At 58.2% G+C, this 18,470-nt stretch overlaps 1 protein-coding gene across 1 annotated transcript; it reads left to right on the forward strand.

The window, feature by feature from the left end:
* Window positions 1-2,767: 2,767 nt before the first annotated feature.
* LOC134429080 (nestin-like) lies at window positions 2,768-16,365 on the forward strand. The gene is made up of 5 exons (XM_063176169.1): window positions 2,768-3,790; window positions 5,418-5,542; window positions 6,796-6,869; window positions 9,023-13,597; window positions 14,582-16,365. Exons 1-5 carry the CDS (start codon window positions 2,972-2,974, stop codon window positions 14,986-14,988), a joined length of 6,000 nt encoding a protein of 1,999 aa, XP_063032239.1. The 5' UTR covers window positions 2,768-2,971; the 3' UTR covers window positions 14,989-16,365.
* The last annotated feature ends 2,105 nt before the right edge of the window (window positions 16,366-18,470 follow it).

The raw sequence follows: 18,470 nt of genomic DNA on the forward strand, positions 1-18,470 counted from the left end.
CCTCAGCGAGACCCCAGATCGATCCTCCAACCTCAGCCCTCCCTGGGCTCCTTAACAGCGTTCCAATCTTGGCTGTGAGAGGCAAACCAGAGCCGGGCCGAGGAGCCAGACAGGATGTCTGGCCGGAGATGAGCCGGAAAGATGATGATGATGATGCCCTTGGGGACCCCCGAGCCGGTTCATCCCCTTTCCATCCCCGCTCCAGGCACCAGGGATAACCCCGACCCTCCCAGGGGACAACCATGACCCTCCTGGGGCTGCTGCTGCTGCTCTCCTGTCCCCAGCAGCCCCTGGATGATGCTGGAGATGCTTTGCCAGCAGAGGGGACTGTTGCTTGTCTTGTTGCTTGTTTTTCCAGAAGCCTGTCCCTGTAGGGAAGAGACATTCCTGTCCTCCTTGCCCTGCTGAGGATCCTCCCGGTGGGAAAAATCACCGTCTCCAGGGAGAAAATCCTGGCAAGTCTCTCCCCCCAGCGATATTCTCCTCGTTTTCCTACTCCTTTTGTTCGCCGAAAACCTCCGAGTTTGAAATTGTGAATCTCCGCCCCTCGCCAGCGCGCTGCCCTTCCCCCAGAGAAGTCATCTGGGGTAAATAAAGAGAGAAAAACAAAACAAAAAAAAATATAAATATTAAAAATATCCAACCGGGACTGCTGGACCCCGTCAGTGGAAGCTCTGACGGAAACCAAGTTTCGGAGAAGCTGCTCCCGTTGGGCTCTTGCACATCTGGAGAAGAGGGAAGATCACAGCTGGGCACAGCTGGGCACAGCTGGATGCTCTGCAGAGGGATTTCCATAGGATGGATGCAGGGACCTGCCCAGAGATGTCCTCAGTGCAGCCATCACCTCGCCAGGACTGTGAGAGAAATGTGCCAATGGATCAAAGAAATAAATGTTCTCTGTTTCATGAAGCTTCAGAGACTTTAAAGGAATCTGGTCTTTTAACTTGTCATAGAATCAAAAATGCAAATCCTAACAAAAATTACCAGGTTCTCTGAAGTTAGGACAGGGAACCAATATTTTTGATTATTGATTTGAACAGGAACTCAAAAGGGGTGGTTTTTAATGATTTCTTTTTACGTTATTTATATTGTTATTGTCTCGTTGTCTCTTTATTTTGTTTCTTACTTGAAGACGATGGTGGAACCACCTGATTTATCTGTAAATCCAAAGCGTCTGAATTAATACAGACGTTTGGAATTAGAACTCAACTTTATCCTTTCTACATTTTTTTTTCTCTCATTTTCCATAAAAACAAAAAGTAGTTTATTTATTGAAAGACAAAGTTCCAATGGAACATTTCTCAGGCAAAGATTTATCAGACCCAACACGAACTTTGATATATATCTATATCAAGGGGCTGTGAGACCCTCGGGGGGCTCCTCTGGGGCTCCGAGCCCCCTGAGTTTTGGGGGAGCACGGGGCTCACAAGCCTGTAGGATGGACAAAGACGAGAGATCTCTGAAGCCAGGGCCTTTTGGAATTTGGGGTTTATTGCAAAGGGCCTGGGTGCAGGGCCCTGCTGGGATTTGGGGTTTATTGCAAAGGGCCTGGGTGCAGGGCCCTGCTGGGATTTGGGGTTTATTGCACAGGGCCAAGTGCAGGGCCCTGCTGGGATTTGGGGTTTATTGCAAAGGGCCTGGGTGCAGGGCCCTGCTGGGATTTGGGGTTTATTGCAAAGGGCCAAGTGCAGGGCCCTGCTGGGATTTGGGGTTTATTGAACAAGGCCTGGGTGCAGGGCCCTGCTGGGATTTGGGGTTTATTGCACAGGGCCTGGGTGCAGGGCCCTGCTGGGATTTGGGGTTTATTGCACAGGGCCTGGGTGCAGGGCCCTGCTGGGATTTGGGGTTTATTGCAAAGGGCCTGGGTGCAGGGCCCTGCTGGGATTTGGGGTTTATTGCACAGGGCCTGGGTGCAGGGGCCTTTTGGGATTTGGGGTTCATTGCAAAGAGCCAAATGCAGGGCCCAGCCACAGCTCAGAGCAGGCCTGAGAGAAGAGAGGGGTAGAGAGGGTGAGAGGATAAGAGGGTAAGAGTGTAAAAGCACACAAGAGTAAAAGGGTAAGAGAGTAAAAAGGATAAGAGAGTGAAGTTCCCGTTACAATACCATAAATCTTCCGTGCTGAATATTCTAATTCTCACTAACCAATCCAGTACAAGATACAAATCCTATAGCATTCACATACAGCCTGTAAGAATCATTACATCACCATACTGTGTTGCATTTAAAACCCTAAAAACTCCTCTTTGCGCCTCTTCTGCCAAGCCTAAAAACTGCTCTGTGGAAACCCCAAAAACTCCTATTTGGAGTGGTTTTAAACCCTAAAAACTCCTCTTTGGACCCCTTCTGCCAAGCTGGCAGGGTCTGCTCTGAGCCTTGGAGCTGTCTGCAAGCAGAGGGTGTTGTTCCATCAAAAGGGGATCACCTTCAGTCCAGCCACGCCTTTGTTTTCCAGGTGTTCAGTAACTAAAGGATCTCAAAGCTTGCTTTAATTTCAATCTCACAGTTTCTATATTCTCAAAAAAAAATTTTTTTTTTTTTTTTTTTTTTGCTAGACAATCATATTTATAAGGCTTTCCTGTTCCATCTTCCCCAACACAGGGATGATGCAGCCGGGCTGGGCATCTGCCAAGTGCCCTTGGACACCTCCCAAACTCCTCGCCGAGCCCCAGGGCAGCCCTCCAGCTCCCTGGCACGGCCCTCGGGCTTTAGGGAGAGGATCCAAGCCCTCAAATCACCCTCCTGATTGAGGGCTTGGAAGTGGGAAGCGGCACCATGCTCTTCCTCACGGCCGGGAAATCCGAGCCCGGCGCGGAGCCCACGTGGGCTCGGCTGTGCAAGGGTTAAACGCAGCTGCTCGTCCGGGTCTCGGGGGCCTCCCACTCGGCAGGCAGGGTATGAATAGCTGCTCTCCCCTCTGCTCGCCGGCACTCTCTGCTTCCCTCCCCGCCTTCCCCTCCTCATCCTCCCACGATGGCCATGCTGAGCGCGGAGAGTTTGGCGGCGCCCAGAGCCCTGGGAGAGGAATCGCTGCAGATGTGGGACCTCAACAAGCGCCTGGAGGCCTACCTGGCCCGCGTGAAGTTCCTGGAGGAGGAGAACGAGCTGCTGCGAGCCGAAATCCAGAGCAGCAAGAGCGGCCGGGCGGGGGAATCGTGGAGGGCCAAGTACGAGGAGGAGCTGCGAGCGCTGCGGGATGCGCTGGATGTCGCCTTCAGGGACAAATGCACGGCCGAGCTGGCCAGGGACAACCTCTACGAGGAGGTGCAGCAGGTGAGGAGCAGGTGCCAGAAGGAGCAGGCAGCCCGAGAAGCAGCCAAGAAGGAGCTGTCCTTGAGCAGGAAGGAGCTGGAGGAGGAGAGGAGAGCGCAGATCTGGCTCAAGGAGAGAGCGGCGCAGCTGGAGAAGGAGGTGCAAGCCCTGCTGGAGGTGCACGAGGAGGAGAAAGCGGGGCTGGACCAGGAGATCGCCACCTTCTCGCACAGCCTGGAGAGTTTCCGCTGTGCCCCCGTGGCCCTGCAGCCCGTGGAGGTGGAGGATTACTCCAAGAGGCTCTCGGAGATCTGGAAAGGGGCGGTGGAGACCTACAAGGCAGAAGTGGCTCAGCTGGAAGGTTCCCTGTGCCAGGCCAAGGAGAACCTGTGGAAGGCGGTGGAGGACAACCAGCAGAGCCAGCTGCAGCTGCAGCACCTGGAGAAGGACCTGGCGGGGCTCAAAGCTCGCAAGGAGATGCTGGAGGAGAGCCTGGCCCGGCAGTGGCAGGAGCAGCGCGGGGAGGCGGAAAAGTTCCAGGCGAGTGAAAAATCCCCAGGGGAGGGGACAGCAGAGGGGCTGGGGGTGCTGGGTGGGCACGCAGGGCACGACCCTGAGCAAAGAGATGCGAGAGATGGATGGGGGGAGGCGAACAGAGCGAGCAAAGCCCAGGGAAGGGAGGGAGGATGAGCTCAGAGGAAGAGCAAAGCGGCTTGGGGACATCTCAAAGCGCCTTGGGGACATCTCTGTCCCTGGGGACAACAGACACCCGGGGTCACCAAACTGCAGCGGAGCAGCAGCAGCCACCGGGGGCTCCCCCAGAACCCCTGCCCGCGTTCGGGGCGCGGATCCCGGGGCAGCCGCAGCCCCCGGTGTGCGGGAAGGACAAACTCCCAAAAACTCCCTCCGAGTTCGCCGCAGCTGCGACCCGACAGCTGCAAAAGCCATTCAGCGCAGGGAGGAGGAGGCGGAACGGGCTGGAAATACCGGGAGCGGCGTCAGCACCGCCCGGGGAAGGGTCTCCCTTTGTTCCAGCTGCTGAGAGCAGCCCTGGGTGTCCCGGGGCAGAGGATGCCGCCGCCTCCGCTGCTCTAATGAAAGTTATTTCTTTTCTTTCCCACGCCGGCTGTGAATCAGCCCGGCCTTTCCTCCCTCTTCCCGTCCCCTTTCAGCCCTGCTCATTTCCCTCACTCTCAGCCCCCGGGGCTAAAATGAGCTCCGGGGCTCATCCCTGAGCATCCTGCGGGGATCAGCGGAGCCACCGAGCCCTGCCCAGGTCCGCGGGGTTCGGGCAGGGCTGGGGGTGACCGTGCCCATGGAGTTGGTTCTTTCCCTCGCTGTGAATCAATCAGCCCGGCCTTTCCTCCCTCTTCCAGTCCCCTTTCAGCCCTGCTCATTTCCCCCATCCTCAGCCCCCGGTGCTAAAATGAGCTCCGGGGCTCATCCCTGCGGGGATCCTGAACCCCGCGGGGACCGGTGGAGGTCAGGAAGGGCTGGGGGTGACCCTGACCCCCCTGTGGTGCCTGCAGCTGCCCATGAAGTTGTCTCTTTTCCACCTGGCCATGAATCAGCCCGGCCTTTCCTCCCTTTTCTCCCCCACCCTCAGCCCCCGGTGCTAAATTGAGCTCCGGGCTCCTCATCCCTGAGCATCCTGCGGGGATCCCGAATCCCGCAGGGGTCGGGGGGACTCAGGCAGGGCTGGGGGTGACCCAGCTGGCCACGGAGGCCCTGAAGCAGGAGCAGCAGAGCCATGGAGTTGTTTCTTTCCTAATCAGCCCGGCCTTTCCTCCCTCATCCCATCCCCTGCTCTTCTCCCCCACCCTCAGCCCCCGGTGCTAAATTGAGCTCCGGGCTCCTCATCCCTGAGCATCCTCCGGGGATCCCGAACCCCGCGGGGACCAGGGGGGCTCCGCCAGGGCTGGGGGTGACCCTGACCCCCCTGTGGTGCCTGCAGCTGCCCATGAAGTTGTTTCTTTTCCACCTAGCCATGAATCAGCCCGGCCTTTCCTCCCTTTTCTCCCCCATCCGCAGCCCCCGGTGCTAAAATGAACTCCGGGCTCATCCTTGAGCATCCTGCGGGGATCCCGAACCCCGCGGGGACCAGGGGGGCTCTGCCAGGGCTGGGGGTGACCCTGGCCGCCCTCTGACCCCCCTGTGGTGCCCACAGCTGGCCATGGAGGCCCTGGAGCAGGAGCAGCAGAGCCTGCGGGCGCAGATCGCGCGGGTGCTGGAGGACAGGCAGCAGCTGATGCACCTCAAGATGTCCCTGAGCCTGGAAGTGGCGACCTACAGGTGAGCCCCGGCTGGGCACAGGTGGGCACAGGTGGGCACCGCAGGGACGGCCCCGTGCCCCCCGAGCGGGCCCTTCCTTCCAGATGGCCCCGCACGGAGGGGCCGTGGGCACGATTAGCATGAGAATGGGGCTGGCCCTGCGCGGCCGAGCGTGATGTCACCGTGCGGGGACACTGATCCGGGCCGCGGGGGGAGGGGAGGGCAGGGGGCACGGCAGCCAGGGGGGCTCCTTCGGGCTCCGCAGCGAGCCGTGCCAGGGCGGCGGGACCGGCCGTGCCTCAGTTTACCCGCCCTGTGTCCAGCAGAACCAGCCGTGCCTCAGTTTACCTGCCCTGTGTCCAGAGCAGCACATCCAGCCGTGCCTCAGTTTCCCCACCCTGTGTCCAGCAGAAGCAGCCGTGCCTCAGTTTACCCTCCCTGTGTCCAGAGCAGCACATGCAGCCGTGCCTCAGTTTACCTGTCCTGATAACCTGGGTCATAGCAGCGGAACCGGCCGTGCCTCAGTTTTACCTGCCCTGTGTCCAGCAGAAGCAGCCGTGCCTCAGTTTCCCCGCCCTGTGTCCAGCAGAAGCAGCCGTGCCTCAGTTTACCCGCCCTGTGTCCAGAGCAGCACAACTCCCGTGCCTCAGTTTACCTACCCTGATGCCCTGTGTCCATAGAAGCACATCCAGCCGTGCCTCAGTTTACCCACCCTCACACCCTGTGTTCGGAGCACCAGAGCAGCACATCCAGCCGTGCCTCAGTTTACCCACCCCGATGCCCCCTGTGTCCATAGCAGCAGAAGCAGCTGTGCCTCAGTTTACCCACCCTGACACTGTGTCCAGAGCACCCCAAGCTCCCGTGCCTCAGTTTACCTGCCCTGACCCCCTGTGTTTAGCGCACCAGAGCAGCACATCCAGCCGTGCCTCAGTTTACCCACTCTGACACTGTCCAGAACAGCACAGGCAGCCGTGCCTCAGTTTACCCACCCTGTGTCCATAGAAACCCATCCAGCTGTGCCTCAGTTTGCCCACCCTGTGTCCATAGAAACACATCCAGCTGTGCCTCAGTTTACCTGCCCTGATGCCACAAGCACCTGTGCCTCAGTTTACCCACCCTGATGCCCCCTGTGCCCATAGCAGCGGAACCAGCCGTGCCTCAGTTTACCCGCCCTGTGTCCATAGCATCGTGGGGGCAGCCGTGCCTCAGTTTCCCCACGCCGGGGTGCCCGGGGAGCCCCCTGCAGCACCCCCAGCCCCTCTGCTCTCCCCCAGGACCCTGCTGGAAGCCGAGAGCAGCCGCCTGCAGGTGCCCGCCGGGGAATTCAGGGTGACAAACGGGCTGAGAGGTAAGGGACCCCCGGTGCCACCCCCGGGGGGGTTAAATGGGTTAAAATGTGGATTTAGACACCTTTTCCTGAAGGGTTAAATGGGTTTAAATGTGGATTTAGGCACCTTTTTCTGGGGAGTTAAATGGGTTTAAATGTGGATTTATGCACCTTTTCCTAAAGGGTTAAATGGGTTAAAATGTGGATTTAGGCACCTTTTCCTGAAGGGTTAAATGGGTTTAAATGTGGATTTAGGCACCTTTTCCTGGGGAGTGAAATGGGTTTAAATGTTGGTTTAGGCACCTTTTCCTGAAGGGTTAAATGGGTTTAAATGTGGATTTAGGCACCTTTTCCTGGGGAGTTAAATGGGTTTAAATGTGGATTTAGGCACCTTTTCCTGGGGGGGGTTAAATGGGTTTAAATGTGGATTTAGGCACCTTTTCCTGAAGGGTTAAATGGGTTTAAATGTGGGTTTAGGCACCTTTTCCTTGGGGGGTTAAATGGCTTAAAATGTGGATTTAGGCACCTTTTCCTTGGGGGGTTAAATGGGTTTAAATGTGGATTCAGACAAATTTTCCTGGTGGGGGTCAGATGTGTTTAAATGTGGATTTAGGCACCTTTTCCTGAAGAGTTAAATGGATTTAAATGTGGATTTAGACACCTTTTCCTGGGGAGTTAAATGTGTTTAAATGTGGATTTAGGCACCTTTTCCTGAAGGGTTAAATGGGTTTAAATGTGGATTTAGGCACCTTTTCCTGGGGAGTGAAATGGGTTTAAATGTGGGTTTAGGCACCTTTTCCTGAAGGGTTAAATGGGTTTAAATGTGGATTTAGGCACCTTTTCCTGAAGGGTTAAATGGGTTTAAATGTGGATTTAGACACATTTTCCTGGGGAGGTTAGATGTGTTTAAATGTGGATTCAGACACATTTTCCTGGAGAGTTTAGATATTTTTAAATGTGGATTCGGACACATTTCCCTGCATTTTCCTGGGGGGAGTTTAAATGTGTTTAAATGTGGATTCAGACACATTTTCCTGCATTTTCTTGGGGAAGTTTGCATGTGTTTAAATGTGGATTTAGACACATTTTCCTGGGGAGGTTACATGTGTTTAAATGTGGATTCAGACACATTTTCCATGGGGAGGTTAGATATTTTTAAATGTGGATTCGGACACATTTCCCTGCATTTTCCTGGGGGGAGTTTAAATGTGTTTAAATGTGGATTCAGACACATTTCCCTGCATTTTCCTGGGGAAGTTTGCATGTGTTTAAATGTGGATTTAGACACATTTTCCTGGGGAGGTTAGATGTGTTTAAATGTGGATTCAGACACATTTCCCTGCATTTTCCTGGCAGCGATAGGAAGGTGTGAACAGCGTCCAGGGGGCTCTTGGCACGGGGCTCACAGCCCAGATAAGCCTTATCTGCTCCTTCACCAGCCTTATCTGCTCCTTTGCCTCGTTTTTAATTCCCTTCCTTTCATGGGAAGGGCAGCACAGGACGGGAGGGCTGTGCTAACAAGCTGAGCATTTCCTTTTTCCTCACAACAAACCAAACAAAAAAAAAAAATGAAAATCCCAAGGAAAGCTTTGTCACCTGCACGCTTGTGGCTGCAGCTGGGTGTGATGGAGTTCACAGAGGATGAGGGAAGAGATGAGGATCTGACTCCATGTTTCAGAAGGCTTGATTTATTATTTTATTATATATTTTATATTAAAACTGTACTAAAAGAATAGGAGAAAGGATTTCATCAGCAGGCTGGCTAAGAATAGAAAAAGAAAGAATGGATAACAAAGGTTTGTGGCTGGGACAGAGTCCGAGCCAGCTGACTGTGATTGGCCATTAATTAGAAACAATCAACGTGGGCTAATCAGAGATGCACCTGTTGCATTCCACAGCAGCAGATAACCATTGTTCACATTTTGTTCCTGAGGCCTCTCAGCTTCTCAGGAGAAAAAATCCTAAGGAAAGGATTTTCCATAAAAGATGTCTGCGACAGCTGGGCACGAATCCCCCGGGAGCAGCAGCATCAGGAGGGAGGAATTTCCCACTTTCCAAGAAGGAGCTGGTTAAAAATAAAAATAAAAATAAAAATAAAAATAGGAGAGGGGGCATTGAGAGGGAGCCAGGGCAGGGCTGGGAGAGGCTCACGGTTCCCTCCTTGCTCTTTTCAGATCTCAAACTGGAGCTGAGCAGCAGCAAAGCATCGCCAGCGAGCCCCGAGGCCAGGCGGGTGCTGCCCTGCACCCCCTTGCCCAGGGTGACCAAACACCCCCAAAGTGCCACCCTGACACCCCAAAGCACCAGGGAGCTCCAGAAAATCACCCCAGCCCTCCGTGGCAGTGCCGCCAGCAGGGTTAGGGGGCTGGGGGCTCTCCCACCCAGCCCGCCCCAGGCAGGCAGAGCCTCCCTCGCCCTCTCCCCCGAGCAGGAGAGCTGTGGGGTGGAAGGCCCAGCCTGGCCAGGAGGAGATGAGGCAGCAATGAGCCCAGGGATGGAGTGTGCCCTGCCCAGAGCCTCTGGGGACAGTGGCAGTGCCAGCCTGCAGCCCCTGGGAGATGCCCACAGGCTGCAGTACCCGGCCCAGCTGGTCAGCGAGGCGCTGGAGGACGCCCTCAAGGAGATGGGAGATGATGCTCAGCCCCAAGAGGAGCCCACGCCCAGCTCCACGTGGGATGTCTGTGCTCCCAGCCCCGTTTTCCCCACCAAGGCTGTGCCAGAGGGGCCTGGGGAAGGGCAGGAGGGATGTGAGGATGAGGAGAAGGTTGGGGAGGTGATGCTCCAGGGGCTGGCGAAGGAGAGCAGCACCCTGCAGGACACAGCTCCATCCCCACCAAGCGTGGACCCTCCCTTGGGGAGCCAGGAAGATCTGGGAGCATGGGAGGAAGAGGAAGAGGAGGAAGAGGAGGAAGAGGTCCCTGCTGTGCTGAGCCCAAGGGATGCAGAAATGGAGGCCCAGGAAGGGGATGAGGATCTGCCTGGGCAGCCAGAGAGCAGCTGGGAAAAGCCAGAGGAGCAAAGGACACAAACCCCCAGCACGGAGCCTTCACACCCCTCCGAGGATGAGGAGGAGGAGCAGGGAGATGTCCAGCAGGAAGGAACAGATGGGCAAGAGGAGAAATGTCCCCACAGAGAAGTGGAGAAATGTCCCCACAGAGAAGTGGAGAAATGTCCCCACAGAGAAGTGGAAGCTGCTGGTGCTGTCCTCGTGCAAAGCCACCAGGCTCTGCCCACAGAAGGTCACCTGGAGCAGGACTTTGCTGATGCGGGGCAGGAAAGGGCTGAGCAGCACAAAATGCCCAGGTGTGAGGTGGACCTGGCTGCAGAGCAGGGAAGGGAGCAGGAGCTGTGCCCAGAGCAGGAGCCCTCAGGTGCCCCTGAGGCCATCCCAGCAGAGGAACCTCCCACGGGAGCTGGAGGAGATGCTGGGGCAGGGGAGGGGGAGAAGGGAGAGGCCAGCAGGGAGGTGCTGGGAGAGGAGGATCACGGGGTGGGACAGGACCCCATGGCAGGAGAAGACCTTGGGGCAGGAGAAGGCTCTGAGGCAGGAGAAGATCTTGGGGCAGGAGACCATGAGGCAGGAGAAGATCTTGGGGCAGAATATCTTGGGGCAGGAGAAGACTCTGGGGCAGGAGAAGTTATTGGGGCAGAAGATCTTGGGGCAGGAGAAGGCTCCAAGATAGGAGAAGATCTTGGGGCAGGAGACCATGAGGCAGCAGAAGATCTTGGGGCAGAATTTCTTGGGGCAGGAGAAGATCTTGGGGAAGGAGAAGGTTCCAAGTTAGGAGAAGACCATGGGGCAGGAGACCATGAGGCAGGAGAAGATCTTGAGGCAGAATATCTTGGGGCAGGAGAAGACTCTGGGACAGGAGAAGATTTTGGGGCAGGAGAAGTTCTTGGGGCAGAAGATCTTGGGGCAGGAGAAGGCTCCAGGTTAGGAGAATGCTCTGAGGCAGGAGAAGATCTTGGGGCAGAATTTCTTGGGGCAGGAGAAGATCTTGGGGCAGGAGAAGGCTCCAAGATAGGAGAAGACCATGGGGCAGGAGAAGACCATGGGGCAGGAGACCATGAGGCAGGAGAAGATCTTGGGGCAGAATTTCTTGGGGCAGGAGAAGATCTTGGGGCAGAATTTCTTGGGGCAGGAGAAGATCTTGGGGAAGGAGAAGGTTCCAAGTTAGGAGAAGACCGTGGGGCAGGAGAAGACCATGGGGCAGGAGAAGACCATGGGGCAGGAGAGGCAGGTGAGACCCTGGAGGGGGACAGCAGAGCCCCTGAGGAGCTGCAGGAAGGAGAGGAGGAGGAACAGGAGGGGCTGGAGCCAGCAGAGGAGCCCTGGGCACAGGAGGGTGACCATGGCAGTGCCCAAGAGCCCTGGGAGGTGACAGCAGGGGACACGGAGGGACCAGGACAGCCAGCCTGGGCGGGTGCCACGCTGGAAAGGGAGCAGAGAGGTGGCACAGGGCCAGCAGAGCTGGAGGAGGCCCAGGAGGATGACGAAGGAGATGCCAGGAGGCAGGAGATGAGGCAGCAGCAGGCGCTGGCACAGGCTGAGCTGGCACAGCTGGGCAGCGTGGCACAGCCTGTGCCAACCTCTCCTGGTGCCCCTGGGCACAGCCAGGAGCTGGCAGAGGCTCCAGGGGAGCTGGGGCAGGTGCCAGGTGCCAGCACTGAGTGGGCATTAGAGGAGACCCCCGGAGACACGGAGCTGGCAGAGCTGGAGAGCTCAGAGCTGGTGGCACCTGGGCAGGTGCCAGGTGAGAACAGCGAGTGGGCATTGGAGGAAGCCACCAGAGATCCAGAGCTGGTGGCACTGGGGCAAGTGCCAGGTGCCAGTGCTGAGTGGGCACTGGAGGAGACCCCCAGAGACACAGAACCCACACAACTGGAGAGCTCAGAGCTGGTGGCACCTGGGCAGGTGCCAGGTGAGTGGGCATTGGAGGAAACCCCCAGAGACACAGAACCCACTGAGCTGGGGGAACTGGAGAGCTCAGAGCTGGTGGCACGGGGGCAGGTGCCAGGTGAGAACAATGAGTGGGCACTGGAGGAGACCCCCAGAGACACAGAACCCCCAGAATTGGAGAGCTCAGGGCTGGTGGCACCGGGGCAGGTGCCAGGTGAGTGGGCACTGGAGGAGACCCCAAGGAGCCCAGAGCTGGCAGTGGGCACGGGCAGGAGGGTGGAGCTGGAGGACACCCTGCCCGACAGCACCCCCCTGCACCTCTACCAGCAGGAGATGCCGATGGGCACACCCAGCCCGGACCCTCCAGAGGGCAAGGACACCACGGGCACAGCTCCTGTGTGTGCCACAGCCCAGCAGGGCCAAGGGAGGCACCGGCCACCAGCTGCCAGCGCGCCAGAGGAGGAGGAAGAGGAGGGTGATGAAGAGGAAGGCTATTTCATGGTCTCTGCTCCCGGCCAAGAGGTGTCCAGCTCAGAGGAAGCCGAGATCCCGGAGGACTTTGAAGAAATTCAAGTGGACGCAGCTGAAGGCGGCCAAGATGCTCTGGAGCACCTGGAGGTGCTGGCTGCAGGGGCAGATGAGGGTATGGAGGTGCCCACTGAGGAACCTGAGGTGCCCGAGGATGAGGAGGGCACTGCTGAGCTGGAGGAAGGCCCAGAAGAAGATCCAAACTGCCTTGGGGTGGTGGGACCATCATCAGGAGGTTCTGGTGAGCCAGCCCAGGGTGCCACAGCGTGGCAGGGACCAGAGCACCCAGAAGATCCAGATGAGGAGCTCCACAGCACAGCTGAGCTGGAGGAAGGCCCAGAAGAAGACCCCAGTTCTGTGGGGGTGGTGGGACCATCATCAGAAGGTTCTGATGAGCCAGCCCAGGGTGCCACAGCATGGCAAGGACCAGAGAACCCAGAAGATCCACATGAGGAGCTCCACAGCACAGCTGAGCTAGAGGAAGGCCCAGAAGAAGATCCAAACTGCCTTGGGGTGGTGAGACCATCATCAGGAAGTTCTGGTGAGCCAACCCAGGGTGCCACAGGCTCTGCAGAAGAGCACCCAGAAGATCCACATGAGGAGCTCCACAGCACAGCTGAGCTGGAGGAAGGCCCAGAAGAAGACCCCAGCTCTGTGGGGATGGTGGAACCATCATCAGGAGGTTCTGGTGAGCCAACCCAGGGTGCCACAGGCTCTGCAGAAGGGCACCCAGAAGATCTGGCTGCTGATCTAGATGATGGTATGGAGGTGCCCACTGAGGAACCTGAGGTGCCCGAGGATGAGGAGGGCACTGCTGAGCTGGAGGAAGGCCCAGAAGAAGACCCCAGCTGCTTTGGGGTGGTGGGACCATCATCAGGAGGTTCTGGTGAGCCAACAGCGTGGCAGGCACCAGAGCACCCAGAAGATCCACATGAGGAGCTCCACAGCGCAGCTGAGCTGGAAGGGGATGCCAGGACCCCGGGGCTGGCAGGGCAGGAGCAGGAGGAAGATGAGGATGAGGATGAGCCCAGCACGGCTCCCCACGACCCGAGCAAGGCCAGAGCAGAGCTCCAGGCCCAGGCAGGGCCTGGTGGAGCAGAGCAGCCCCTGGAGGAGCAGCCGGGCACGGAGGAGGAGGGAGCCCTGGGCAGCAGCGGGAGCCTGGGGCAGGGAGGTTCTCCAGAGGTGACCCCAGACATCCCTGACACAGCCCAGCTGCCCGTGGACATCGTGGAAGCCTCGGGGATTCTGGAGATCGTTGAGCAGGCGCTGGAGTTCAACCAGGAGCTGATGGGGGAGAGGGTGGCAGAGGCTGGGCAGGGTCCTGGCACGAGAGAGCTGTCCTGGGATGGAGGAGAACGCCCTGAACCCTCCTGGGATGGAGGAGAACGCCCTGAACCCTCCTGGGATGGAGGAGAACGCCCTGAGCCCTCCTGGGATGGAGGAGAACGCTCTGAACCCTCCTGGGATGGAGGAGAACGCCCTGAACCCTCCTGGGATGGAGGAGAACTCTCCCGGGATGAAGAGGAAGACCCTGAGGTGTCCCGGGATGCAGAGGAAGGCTCTGATCTGTCCCGGGATGCAGAGGAACACCCCAAACTCTCCCGGGATGCAGAAGAAGACTCCAAACTCTCCCGGGATGCAGAAGAAGGCTCTCAGCTCTCCCGGGATGCAGAGGAAGACTCCAAACTCTCCCGGGATGCTCGGGAAGGTTCTCAGCTCTCCAAGGATGCAGAGGAAGGCTCTGATCTGTCCCGGGATGCAGAGGAAGGCTCCAAACTCTCCCGGGATGCAGAGGAAGACTCTGAGCTCTACCAGGGTGAAGGAGAACACCCCAAGCTCTCCCAGGATGCAGAAGAAGACTCTCAGCTCTCCCAGGATGCAGAAGAAGACTCTCAGCTCTCCCAGGATGCAGAGGAACACCCCGAGTTCTCCCAGGATGCAGAGGAACACCCCAAGTTCTCACAGGATGCAGAAGAAGACTCCAAACTCTCTCAAGATGCAGAGGAAGACCCCGAGCTGTCCCGAGATGAGGAGGAAGGCTCAGAGCTGTCCCGGGATGCAGGAAAACACCCCGAGCTGTCCCGGGATGCAGAAGAAGGCTCCAAACTCTCCCGGCATGCAGAGGAACACCCCAAACTCCCCAGGGATGCAGAGGAAGACCCCGAGTTCTCCCAGGATGCAGAGGAACACCCCAAACTGCCCCGGGATGCAGAAGAAGGCTCCAAACTCTCCCGAGATGCAGAGGAACACCCCGAGCTCCCCCAGGATGCAGAGGAACACCCCAAACTCCCCCGGGATGCAGAGGAAGACCCCGAGCTGTCCCGGCATGAGGAGGAAGGCTCCTCCTTGTCCTCCTCCAGCGAGGAGGAGCCCACGGTGCAGGAGGCCCCGGAGGGCGAGCCCCGGGCTCACAACGGGCTGCCCAGCCCGGAGGAGCTGCCCGAGTTCACCGAGGAGCTGCTGAACGGCACCTCCAGCACGGCCCCGGCGCAGGAAACACCCTGGGAGCCCTCGGGGGTGGTGCCAGCGCAGATAGCCAGCCCTGGGGATGGCAGTGCCACCAAGCCTCAGGGGGATGGCAGTGCCACCAAGCCTCAGGGGGATGGCAGCCTCAGGGGGAAGCAGCTGAGCCCCGTGTCCCCTGTTCTGGGTGAGGGTGTCCTGAGCCTCGCAGCCCAGCAGCAGCCCTGCTCCTCAGGGGACGAGTGACAGAACCTTCTGGTGGCCCCTTCCTGCCAGGACCCCGTTGTTCCCCCTCATCCCACCCCTTATCCCCGTCTCCCCGTGGGTTTTTCACGTGTTTGTGTGGAATTTTTGCGCCCCTTTTTCAGAGTGAAGAACCGCCAAGTTTCGTTGTCTCACAGCCCACCCAAATTCTCACGTTTGCTCTGGGATCCTTGCTCCGTTTTGAGTTTCCTCCTGGATGGGTTGCCTGCAGGAACCCACCTGCTATTTAATTTAAACTCAGTGTTTCCCCATTCCCTGCAGGATTCCCTCTCCAATTCCTCCAGGACGTCCAGCTGGAGCTTAGGGACTCCCCCAAACTGCACCCTGGCGCTCAGCATTTTGGGCTACATCACCCCAGGCTCACCCTGGGTTTTTCACGTGTTTGTGTGGAATTTTTGCGCCCCTTTTTCAGAGTGAAGAACCACCGAGTTTCGTTGTCTCACAGCCCACCCAAATTCTCACGTTTGCTCTGGGATCCTTGCTTCGTTTTGAGTTTCCTCCTGGATGGGTTGCCTGCAGGAACCCACCTGCTATTTAATTTAAACTCAGTGTTTCCCCATTCCCTGCAGGATTCCCTCTCCAATTCCTCCAGGATGTCCAGCTGGACCTTAGGGATACCCCTAAACTGCACCCTGGCGCTCTCAGCATTTTGGGCTACATCACCCCAGGCTGACCCTGGGTTTTTAACATGTTTGTGTGGATTTTTTGCACCCTTTTTCAGAGTGAAGAGCCACCAAGTTCTGTTGCACCCTCACGGCCCACCCAAATTCTCACGTTTGCTCTGGGATCCTTGCTTCGTTTTGAGTTTCCTTCTGGGTGGGTTGCTCTGCTGTATTTAATTTAAACTCGGTGTTTCCCCATTCCCTGCAACTTTCCCTCTCCAATTCCTCCAGGATGTCCAGCTGGACCTTAGGGTCCCCCCCAAACTGCACCCTGGCACTCAGCATTTTGGGCTACATCACCCCAGGCTCACCCTGGGTTTTTTACATGTTTGTGTGGAATTTTTGCCTTTTCACCCTTTTTCAGAGTGAAGAACCACCAAGTTCTGTTGCACCCTCACGGCCCACCCAAATTCTCACGTTTGCTCTGGGATCCTTGCTTCATTTTGAGTTTCCTCCTGGATGGGCTGCTGTGCTGTATTTAATTTAAACTCTGTGTTTCCTCATTCCCTGCAAGATTCCCTCTCCAAATCCTCCAGGACGTCCAGCTGGACCTTAGGGTCCCCCCCAAACTCCCAAACTGCACCCTGGGACTCGGCATTTTGGGGTACATCACCCCAGGCTCCCCAGCCCGACCCTGGGGGCTGAGCCACGCTGGATGTACCCAAAATTAATTTAATAAAGCCTCATGCTCCCCTCAGGGCTGGCTCTCCTCACTCTGGGCCAGGGCAGGGCACTGATGGGGGCTGGTTGGGGCTGGGATGGTGCCCTGGTGGGGATCCTGGGGGCAGGGTGTGGGTGCAGGGTGGGTGGGACGGTGCTGCCCCATCTCTGGGACAATGCACAGCCCTGGAGCTTCGTGGCCACCATCCCTGGGGTGGTGCAGCCCCCCAGGGCTATGGAAATGCTTGAGCAGGCGCTGGAGCTCAACCAGGAGCTGATGGAGGGAGGGTGGGCAGGGTTTGTAACCAGTTTGCCACCCCAGTGCCAGGATGGTGCAGCCCCCCAGGACAATGCCCCCGGGAGGATGCTCCTCCATTCCCAGGGTGATGCCCCCACGAGGATTTTCCCCCATTCCCAAGGTGATACCCCAAGGGGGATGCTCCCCCATTCCCAGAGTGCTGCAGCCCCCAGGGCAATGCCCCAGGAGGGTTTTCCTCCATTCCCAGGCTGATGCAATCCCCAGGGGGATGTTCCCCCATTCCCAGGGTGGTGATGGAGCCTCCAGGAAGATGCAGCCCCCCAGGGCAATGGCCCCAGGAGGGTCTTCCCCCATTCCCAGAGTGCTGCAGCCCCCAGGACGATGCCCTCAGTGGGGTGTTCCTCCATTCCCAGGGTGATGGAGCCCCCAGGATGATGCAGCCCCCCAGGGCAATGCCCTCAGGAGGGTTTTCCCCCATTCCCAGGGTGATGCAGCCCCCAGGGGATGCTCTCCCATTCCCAGGGCAATGCAGCCCCCCTGGGCAATGCCCCCAGGGTGGTGTTCCCCCTTTCTCAGGGCGATGCTCCCAGATGGATGTTCACCCATTCCCAGAGTGCTGCAGCCCCCAGGACGATGCCCTCAGTGGGGTGTTCCTCCATTCCCAGGGTGATGCAGCCCCCAGGGACAATTCAGCCCTCAAGGCAATGCCCCCAGGAGAAGGTTCCCCCATTCCCAGGGCGATGGAGCCCCCAGGATGATGCAGCCCCCAAGGCAATGCCTGCAGGAGGAGATTCCCCCATTCCCAGGGTGACACCCCAGGAGGATTCTCCCCCATTCCCAGGAGGATTCTCCCCCATTCCCGGGGTGATTCTCCCCCATTCCCAGGAGGATTCTCCCCCATTCCCAGGGTGACACCTCAGGAGGATTCTCACCCACTCCCAGGGTGATTCTCCCCCATTCCCAGGAGGATTCTCCCCCACTCCCAGGGTGATTCTCCCCCATTCCCAGGCTGATGCAGCCCCCAGAAGGATTCTCCCCCATTCTCATGGTGATGCAGCCCCCTGGGCTCACAGACCCCATCCCCCTGCGATGCTCCCCGACCCCCAGACCCCCGTCACCCCTCGAGGGGCTGCTCCCCCACCCCGGAGCTCCTCAGTCACCCCTCAAGTCTCGCTGCTGCCCATGAATTCCCCCAGTTTCCTCCTGGCCTGCCAACAGCAGCGGCCGGGATGCCAACCCAGCCCAGCCTGGCAGCGCCCCGAGCTCGATGTGGGCACCGTGCCCACTGAACCACCAGCACATCCCGGCCCTGGGAGCCACCAGAACCCCGTGGGCACCCCCCGAACCGGAGGGCGGTGGGCACAGGGGGGCTGCGAGGGGCTCAATCGCCCCGTTGTGCGGCCGGGCGTGGGGAGAGGCGCATAAATCAGCGCTGGGCTGGAAGAACGAGCTCCTTTGTGCCTGGCAAAGGGCTGAGTCACAGCCGGACAGGGCACACGGTGACTCGTTGGCACCCACGGGGGTGCTCGGCATCGCCCTGTGCCCGATTTAGCTCGGGGCTTCCCAGGGATGCTCAGAGGCAGGAGCGATAAGAAGCCGACATCGAGCTGCCTTCCTCCGAGAAACCCCCGAAAAAAACCCCCGGCCCCCTCCTCTGCTGAAGGCGACGGATTCCTTTTAAGGTGAAACTCCAACGGATCCAAACACCCCAAGATAAAAAAAAAAAATAAATAAAATCCCCTTCTGATGAGTTTAATCAGGCGCCGAGCCTGCGTTCCCTCACACGGCCCGAGCGCCCCCCGAGGGGTCCCCAAAGCTGGGGGGGTCCCGGGGAGGGGGCGGAGGATGAGGAGGAGGAGGAGACGGAGGCGGCTCGGGCCGTG

This window comes from Melospiza melodia, chromosome 25 (assembly GCF_035770615.1).
Source record: "Melospiza melodia melodia isolate bMelMel2 chromosome 25, bMelMel2.pri, whole genome shotgun sequence".
Classification (NCBI taxonomy): domain Eukaryota; kingdom Metazoa; phylum Chordata; class Aves; order Passeriformes; family Passerellidae; genus Melospiza; species Melospiza melodia.